A 9,621-nucleotide genomic window follows, 5' to 3' on the forward strand; every position below is an offset into this window, starting at 1 on the left:
GCGAGCCCGGGGTACAGTATCAGTGCAACCACAGCATGAGCACGACCAAAGGCAGGGTCACAGCACCAGCACAGCTATCACCATGATCAAGTGCTGCCTGACCATGTAGACCTTTGTAAGGTGCAAGTGCAAAGAAGGCAAAATAGGAGAAATATGGTCCCCTTTCTTGGTTCCCATTAGAACACATGCAGCAGCATTCTGCATCAGTTCTACAAATACTACCCACATTGTTTTGATGCAAAGCTCATAGAAAATAGGCAATGTATCCCTTCACATATGATTTGTAATGATATTAATGATTATTGCTGCCAAACAGGTTATCGTAATGAGAGGAGCAGATCTTGGCCTACTGAAATAAATCAAGAGCATGGGCAGCTGAACAAATATTTGTGTGTTTGTGTTGCTACTGTCTAGTCTATAACTTAGTCTATAAGTATTGTAGGAAAGAAATCATCACAATTAAAGCATAATACATAAGGAGGGATGTGATTGCAGCTGATCAGCCTGTATGATTAGGTCATCTTATCATTAAGTAATAGCTTAAGATAGTTATAATGAGAACGGTTGTATTAACCAGCTCTGATATTTTGCCATAGCCACAAAACAATGTGTTTAGGCTGGTCATGCTTTTCTAACATTGTGATCATCTTTTCAAAGTGAATTGAATTGGCTTAGAGTTTAATAGCTGTGAAGATGTAAACAATAAAAAGTAAATGAAGTGGTAGGTTTGTGTGTAGTAGAAGTGAAATTGTGTTCCATGGTTTACTGGTATAAATATTTTGAGGCAGGTAAAGCTAAATTGATAAACAGGCATAAATGACCATCTAACAGTGTTGGCATCCTCAGATATTTGCATCTGTTATTGGTATTTTAAAAAAATGGCATCAGTGCATCCCTCACTTGATCTGTTTGATTGTATGTAGATGATGTGCTGTAATTTGTATGCATGCATTTATGTACAATGGTTTATTGTTTGAGCAGCGGTGATTTGCTTTTGACACATCTAGGTCTTAGAAGTGGTACTCTATGATATGACGCTTAGAATCCCAATTGATAGATGCATCAATGTAAAAGAAATTTTACTGTAAAATATTTCTGCCCACAGTGTTTTGATCTGGACTTTTTATTCTTTAGCATTGCTCATTTGTTCATCAGTGTGCTGTTTCTACTTTCCTCTTATTGCCAGGTAACCATTCTGGTGTGGTCCTGAGCATCAACTCCAGAGAAATGCACAGTTACCTGACCAGCTGATGGCTGCCATGACCATGCTAACGAGCTAGCCTAGCTGGCTAACGAGCACAGGGACTCCACTCCGCCTTCCTCCTCTCAGCTCTCCTTTTCGTCTTTTTCCTTGGACAGTTCAACCTCCACACCAAGTCCTCCTCAACCCTTCTTCTCCAGCGCGTGGGATTTTTTTTTTTTTATTCGGGGTGGGGGGGTATTTGCTGGTGTTACACCCAGGACACTCTCACGTCTTTATTTTGCAAAGACAACCTTTGTGTATGTTGTCTCTTACTTGTAGACACTCTGAATCAGCCAGCATGTCTCACTGCACTGGTTTCCAGTAATCTTCACAGTCACAGGGCTGAACTGAGCTACTGAAAGGTAGTGGGTGGCCAAAGGCAGGTGTGCTAACATGATTTCCAAGCAATAAGGGTAGTGTGTATTAACTAATTGAAACCTGAGTAAATTGGCTTGATTTTTTTTTTCAAAAACATGGAAAGAAGACAATGAGCAAAGAAAGAAGAAATTACCCAAAAATTAGTAAAAACTAAAAGCAAATTACCTGAAAATTAGTAAAAATTTGATAAAAAAGAAGACAAAAAGGGCAATGACCTCAAAACAGTGCTTAAAATATATTAATTATGTAACACGATTAAATCAATAGGTTTTTTTTAGTAGCTTTTGAGCAGTTTTAGTAGTGGTCATAGGAGTGGGGGGTATCAATTGTTTTGGAAGAAATGTTGGTGATTTTCAGTAGCTTGTTTCTATTGCTGAGGGTGAGCATTGTGAAATAACAGGAGGTGCAGTACAGGAGGATTGGTTCAATAATGCTATGGTACAGTAGGAGCAGTCTGTGGGGTCTGACTGAAAGAGACCTGAGTTTGTGGATGGCAGATAGATTTCATTCTTGTAAACGCAAGATCTGAAGAGAACCTTGAGTGAATTTTTTTTAAATGTTGCACTTGGACTCAAGGATGAGCTGATTAGATTTTGGTGGTCAAAGGTGAAGATTACTGTGACATTGCAGTCTTCTCATTCTCTGATACAGACATTCACTTGGACTCACCAATGAGGTGATAAGAATTTTGTGTTTAAAGGTCATGGTCATAGTGACCTGTCTCCCATCTGTCTTATTTACATGAACTCAATATCTAAAGATGGGCTCAAGGGGGTTTCCTCAAATATGGCACAAATGTCCACTTGGACTCAAGAGAATGAATTGATTAGGATCCGGTGTTTACCTCATAAAACATTTGAGGGGGGGCATTTTTCCCTAGCTTTTTAAAATTAATTTTCTAAATGTACAAATTTGCTTAAATTTGTGAAACATTTCTTATTAAATTGCTCATTGCCTTTTTCCCATGTTTTAAAAGAAATCGACCAATATGCTCAGGGAACAAGGCTTAAAAATGTGTGAAATGTGTCTGATAGCAGCACAAGAAAGGTAACAAACCCCCGCCCCCCATCTTTCCCTTTCTTCCCACAGATGGTTGGCACTTTCTCTTCACAGGCAATAATTGTCTCAGAATAGAATGTACGATGCAAGTGTAAAATGTAAACACAAGAGGGCAGTGTTTCGTTTTCTGAATTTCCTACTCACAGGTACTTGGAGCACTCAGCCTCTTTGGAATACACTGTGTATCAACAAAGCATTCATCATATTTTTAGACTCTCTCTGCATACATACCCATTTATAATTTACACATTTACAGAAGTTGTTGAGTGGATGTTTTAAATCAGCACCATCTTTACAGGCACTCATTGTGTGTCCCATGGTGCCTCAAACAGCAGATATGAGTCTGCTAAATGACACTTCCCGTTGTATTGTACCAGTATGCCCCTTCCACTTCTTCTTCCCCACACTCTCTGGATCAGGGGTCAAAGCAGACTTGTTCCCCTGGAAACAAAGGTTGCCATCATGGAGGGATGGTGTAGTTGATGTATTTTAAGTTATCAGCCTATATTAGGCATAGCCCACAGTGGAATCATGTCTCCTTAAAGGTTAGGTTTGTTGTATGTAAATGTGTAAATATGAACAATCTCCACTTTGTACAAATTCCCTTTGACATGTGTTTGTTTTACACTCCTACCAAAATACACTGCAGTTAGTTTTTGAGCAAATGTTCACTGAGATTCCTGAATTTGAAGAATTCCCACTGTTTCCAGTTTCCTTAACCCCATTGCCTGCTTCACATGAACCTGTTTTCGGTACTTTCTGTGTAATTTTATGAGCAAGATAATTTTATGGTCTATATTGTCAACTGAAGATAATTTCCTTGTCTTCTAAAGTAACTCACAACTGCACAATGACTATGTATATGGATATTTTTGATACACCCAGATTTTCTCAGTACGTGTAAACACTGGTTACTGTTTCAGTTGCCTTTTGCGGAGTCTTTGTTTTTTTGATTGCACTAATGATGTACCTGGTGCTGTCAAGACAGACTGTACAGCAACTAAACAAGTCTACAGACTCTGAACCAAAGGTCTTTGGATGAAAGGCCTTCACAGACTACCAATGCTACCATCAGCACTAACTTCACCCTTCAGTTTGCCTTGTATCTAATAGGCAGGCAGCAGCTCACAGTCACTCGTTCTGATTTACACCTTAATTCAACTTTTGTACATATTCTGCTCATGTTCAACTTGTTCTTAGTTTATTAGTGATGTGTTGTCATATATCAGTGCCCCTAACCTTAAAAAAGGGGAAAGTGGGAATTATGATATTCCAGTATAATAGTGGAGTTTCACAGCTGATGACACGACCATGTAATTTTGACCACACTGTTTTTCATTGATTCTTTTACTCCTTCTAATGGGTTTGTTTGACCTGTTGATAACTGTGTGACCTCATCAAGTGCACTCAACCTGCATCCTGGAATAAATCACTCCCATAACTTGTATGTCTGTTGGTTTTATCAGACTGGTTTATATACTGTGAACTTTTTTTCTAGTGTGGTTTTGAGTATTGTTAGGAACCAGGTCTGCACTGGTACTGGTGTCCCCGTTACAGGGGTTCTTTTTGGGGAGTTTTTCCTTGGGTGATGTGAGGGTCTAAGGGCAGAGGGATGTCGTACACTGTAAAGCCCTCTGAGGCAAACCTTGTTTTGTGATAATGGGCTATATAAATAAAACTGACTTGACTTGACTTGGTATGTTATGCTGAGTAAAGTTCGCCATGAACTGGCTCAGAGTTCAGACAAAAGGATGAAGGTCAAAAATGAAAATATTTTTTGAATGTTGAATGGAAAATGGTGTATGAAGATGCTGCATGCCCAAAAAAGAAGAATCAACCAAAGCAATGGACCAGGTTGGAGCAGATAGAGTTGCCAGAGAATGACGCAGAATGAACAGCCCAGTTTTGTAAACTAGCTGGTTCATCAGCTCAGGTGGACTAGCGCCCCAATCCCCAAACATCTGCACTACCAGCAAATTACCTGCAGGGGGTGCTGCTCGAAACTGCATAAACTATTATCTTCCACAGACTCTATTGACGCACTTGGCATTCTTTTAGACAAATGGGGAAAAAGTCTTTACCACCCCAATAACCACTTCTAGAATAAAATCTGTCATAAACATCTTCAAAATAAGGCTATACAGGATCATTTACAGGACACAGCACAAGATGCATAATGGGATGCGCCAGATCAGACATAAGCACTCAGTGTACACTGAACATGTGATAATTACCTCTATGCTCTCACTGACACTGTTCACCAATTCTCATCTCTGGGACCACCAATTTTGCCCATTCCTTGGTTGTAACATTCCACTATCACCCTCTGTCTACATACACAGCAAACTGGATATACTCAGCCTGTTTTCAACACAAATCACAATACCTCTACTTGTAACCCCAGCTGTCACAAAGAAAACATAGCTGCTAAAATGGAAAATAAGAACAAAAACCATACCTCACATCTCCGATCTACTTACACAACAGATAACAATGGAACAACATTCAGCTCTGCAAAAAAAGAAAAAAAACATGAAAAGTTCAATAAAGTATATTCAACAGTTCTCTGATCTATCCTGCTGCTATTCAGCTAATGCCACAACTCAAGTATGTATGTAAATGTATGCATGTATCCGTGGCAACATATGTGTGTGTACCAGTGGTGGAAAGTAACAAGGTACATTTTACTTAGGTACTGCACTTAAGTACAGTTTTTGAGTATCTGTATTATATTGAGTATATAAAATTTTTTCAAAGTTATTACTTTGACTCCACCACATTTGAACGACAAATATTGTACTTTTGACTGCACTACCTTTCTATGAAGGCTCTTGTTACTCATTACATTTGATGTGAAGTCAGAGGATGATTGTTTTTCTTTTCTAAAACACAAAAGTCCGCAAACTGTTATCATGCAGTTCTGCATGTGGTGTGTTTGTTGTAGTGACATTCCCGTACCTTGACCTCGCCCATGTGCTACTCAGATTGGGAAGCTCATCGGTAGAGACAGGTAGAGCAGAGAAGTCAGCCGTTTGTATTTGGTTATGCAGTGTTAATAACGGCTACGGCAGCAGATGGAGATGAAGATTTCCCACCAGATCACCCATGGCTGTACCTCAAGTCCATTTTTAAAGGTTTTGACAAGTAGAATGATTTGTTTCGTTTTAAATGTCTGCTCTGTTCTGCTAAAAACAGTTTGATGGAAATACAGAACATTTCAATAACGCTTTTCCAGTTTATTAAAAGTAACATGAACAACATACTAACAGCTAAATTATATAATTTAACAATAGACTACCTGGATTTTGTACACAGAAGCTGAAATTTTACTTTTTTAAGCTAAGGGGCCTCATGCAAGAAACAATATATGAAAAAAATTTCTTTTATGTTTGCTCGTATCCAGGCTTTGTTATTATTTTGTTAGTACCGATCAGTTTTTGGGATTCACCAATGTTTTTGCTCAAAAGTTTACAAGTAGTCGAGAGCATTCTGATTAAGATAAGCGAAAAAATATTTTGCTTTAACAGTCTACAAATTGTTGTGCAACATAAGGAAAAATAAGTTTCATATTTGAGGAATGTTTTAAAAATGCATGAATACCATAAATCAAATTTAGATGACATCATCATACAGCTGACATACAAAATATTCAACCCCATTTAATATCATAGCTCCACACCTGCCTAGCACCTCTCACCCTGGGCAACTCTGGAAAAGACGAGAGTCCAGCCCCTCTCCAGAACCAGTGCTGTGCATGGAGGTGACCCCAACTACATCTGGCTGGTACAGCTCCACCTTCTGCACCAGCTCCAGTTCCTTCCCCACCAGAGAGGTGATGTTCCATGTCCCTAGAACCAGTCTACAGTGCCGAGGGTCAGCCTATTCAGTGTCACATGGAGGTCAGGCATAGTGCCTGTGGAGTGGCAGACCAGGGTGGTGGTTCCCATTTCTATAAAACGGAACCAGAGCTTGTGCTCCAATTACTGGCTTATCACATTGCTCAGTCTCCCAGGGAAAGTCTACTCCAGGGTGCTGGAAAAGAGGCTCCAACCGATTGCTGAACCTTCAAATTCAGGAGGAACAATGCTGGTTCCATCCTGGTTGTGGAATAGTGGATCAGCTTTTCACCCATGTGAGGGTGCTGTAGGGGTCGTAGGAGTTTGCTCATCCAGTCTACATGCGCTTTGTGGAAGAATCAGAATCAGAATCAGAAAAAGATTTATTGCCAGGTATAGTTAACACAATACGAGGAATTTGTTCTGGTGGGTTGGTGCAACATAAATATAGAAAAAGAAAACAGATAAAATAGAAGATACAAGTATAAAATATAAAATATAAAATATAAAATATAAAAAGTACGAGTCTTACAGTGCAAAACAAAACAAGTAACACAAGTAACAGTGTAACAGTGTAAGAAACAGAACCATGGAATTAAAGTTATATACAAGAATGTTTGGAGTGCAAGATATATATTGATATTTACATTGAAATTCACATTTATACAGGTTTGAGTGCAATTTTATGGTGTGGATGTGCCGCATGACCAGCAGCAGTGTCGGTGATGTGCATTAATGAACACATTAATGTAACGTACAGTCTATGAGGAGAGTGCGTCAGTGGGGGACCTGGGCCTTGTTTATGAGGCCGGTGGCAGACGGGAAGAAACTGTTCTTGTGGCGTGAGGTTCTGGTCTTGATGGACCGAAGCCTCCTGCCAGAGGGGAGTGATTGAAAGAGTTTGTGTCCAGGGTGGGAGGAGTCTTACCTGCATGCCTCAGAGTCCTGGAGGCGTACAGGTCCTGGAGAGAAGGCAGACTGCAGCCGATGACCTTCTCAGCAGAGCGGATGATACGCTGCAGCCTGCGCTGCTTATGGCAGCCTGCGTGGCTTATGACTGTGCCCTCAGGAAGTCCTGTGGGGGGTACTGACGGAATATGGGTTGCCAGGGTCACTGCTACGAGCCATCCAGTCCCTGTATGACCAAAGAGAAAGCTGTGTCCGCATAATTGGCGTAAAGTCAAACATGTTCCCAGTTGGTGTTGGCCTCCGCCAGGGTTGTTCCTTGTCAACAATTCCGTTTGTGATATTCATGGACAGGATCTCAAGGAGCAGCTGGGGGGAGGAAGGGGTCTGGTTCGGGGACCTCAGAATAGCATCTCTGCTCTCTGCAGATGATGTGTTTCATTTGGCTTCATCACACCATGACCTTCAGCATACACTGAGGTGGTTTGCAGCCGAGTGTGAAGCGGTCAGGATGAGAGTCAGCACCTCCAAATCTGAGGTCATGGTTCTCTGCTGGAAAAAACGGTGGACTGCCCCCTCTGGGTGGAGGGTGAGGTGCTGCCCCAAGAAGGAGTTCAAGTACTGTATCTCAGGCTCTTGTTCACGAGTGAAGATAGAATGGAGCGTGTTGGTATGGTATCCGCAGTAATGCAGGAGCAACATCAGACTGTTGTGGTGAAGAAGGATCTGAACCAGAAGGCGAAGGTCTCGATTTACCAGTCCATCTATGTTCCAACCCTCACCTATGGTCATGAACTGATGCTTGAAGAATGAGATCATGGATACCCGCGGCCTAAATGAGTTTCCTCTGTAGGGTTGCTGCGTTCAGCCTTAGAAATAGGATGAGGAGCTCAGACATCTGGGAGCAGCTTAGAGTAGAGCCACTGCTTCTGGCCCTCGAGGGGCCAGTTGATGTGGCTGGGGCATCAGATCAGGATGCACGTCCAACTGGTAGGAGGTTCCGGGGTAGACCCCGAACACGCTGGAGGGATTACATATCTCAACCTGCCTGGAAACACCTCGGGGTCCCCCAGAAGGAGCTGGAATGCATTGCTGGAGAGAGGGACATCTGGAGTGCTTTGCTCAGTCTGTTGCCCCCACGACCCGGCCTCGGATAAGCGGACGACAATGTAGGATGGATGGATATCATAGCCTATATTTCATAGGGATTACAGAAACAGAAATGGTGTCCAAATACATAAGGTCCTGAATGTATCTTAAAACTTCCTCAATGATTTAAGTGACATAGTAATACATTTTGGATGTTACAGACATAACTGACAGTTACATTTGTTGTTGCTTTGTGAACTGTTTGTAGATAGCTGGTTTGCTAGCTCATCAAAGTCTCCCGTACTTTAACATGTCAACTCTTTAGCAGAAAAATATGTGAAGTAATTCGTTACATTCAGGTTTACTTTCTTTTACTGTGATCAGCCAGTAAAAAGAATGTAAATGCTGCTGACCTGTAATGACTGAGTTGTCTTAAAATAACTGAGCTAGATAAAAGCTAACCTTACCCATAAAATCTAGTAGAGCAAGCTACCAGTTAATATGTAGCTTCTACTAATATGGTCGCAAGTAAATGTTGCTAACTCTTAAATAAATTGAAGAAGAGGATATTAACTATGTGGGCAAACAAAAACCAGTAAGGACTATTAATTTAAGATGAATGCAATGTTAGGTCAACTGACATCTAGCTAGCCAAGTTACATTAGCACTGTAACTTTAGTATTGACTAAACACTAACTGTGGTGTTTAAAAAAAAATAGCAAATAAAATGTTGAGAAGAATCTGTTCTGATCTAATCTGCTGTTTAGAGGGCACTATGGTGTAACTTGGTAATGCCTATAGAGGGCGCCAATACACAAGTGTTCACCAGGAGCTGCTGAAGTGCAGATTTGTTTTTTGCCTGCCTGCTAATAAAGTAGCCAACTTCGCCAGCTCTTCTCTTTGTCATTGTTCACAACAGGTATTTTTCCCCACACAGTCTGTCAACACAACATTAACTAGTTACGTAATTATCTCAAGATAAGAATAACTAAAGCAGGCTACATAAGTGTCATGTCAGTTATACTTATGCATTAAAATGTCCAAAAATGTAGTCATTTCATCAACTTACCAGTGAGCGTGCCTCAGGAGCACTGAAATGGGACTGGGTTG

The 9,621-nt window shown here is 40.8% G+C and overlaps 1 protein-coding gene across 3 annotated transcripts in view; it reads left to right on the forward strand.

Annotated features, from left to right (window-relative positions):
* Positions 1 to 4,127, forward strand: part of sorcs2 (sortilin-related VPS10 domain containing receptor 2) — a 671,324-nt gene extending 667,197 nt beyond the window's left edge. For all 3 annotated transcript variants that reach the window (XM_088073963.1, XM_088073964.1, XM_088073965.1), the window contains exon 27: positions 1,187 to 4,127. Coding sequence is in view for 2 of the 3 variants with exons in the window: in XM_088073964.1 (XP_087930090.1) it covers positions 1,187 to 1,251 (65 nt within the window). In the remaining variant the exon portion in view is untranslated. The remainder of the gene's footprint in view (positions 1 to 1,186) is intronic.
* Positions 4,128 to 9,621: the final 5,494 nt, after the last annotated feature.

This window comes from Plectropomus leopardus, chromosome 23 (genome assembly GCF_026936395.1).
Source record: "Plectropomus leopardus strain MGB_pleo_1.0 chromosome 23, ASM2693639v1, whole genome shotgun sequence".
Classification (NCBI taxonomy): domain Eukaryota; kingdom Metazoa; phylum Chordata; class Actinopteri; order Perciformes; family Serranidae; genus Plectropomus; species Plectropomus leopardus.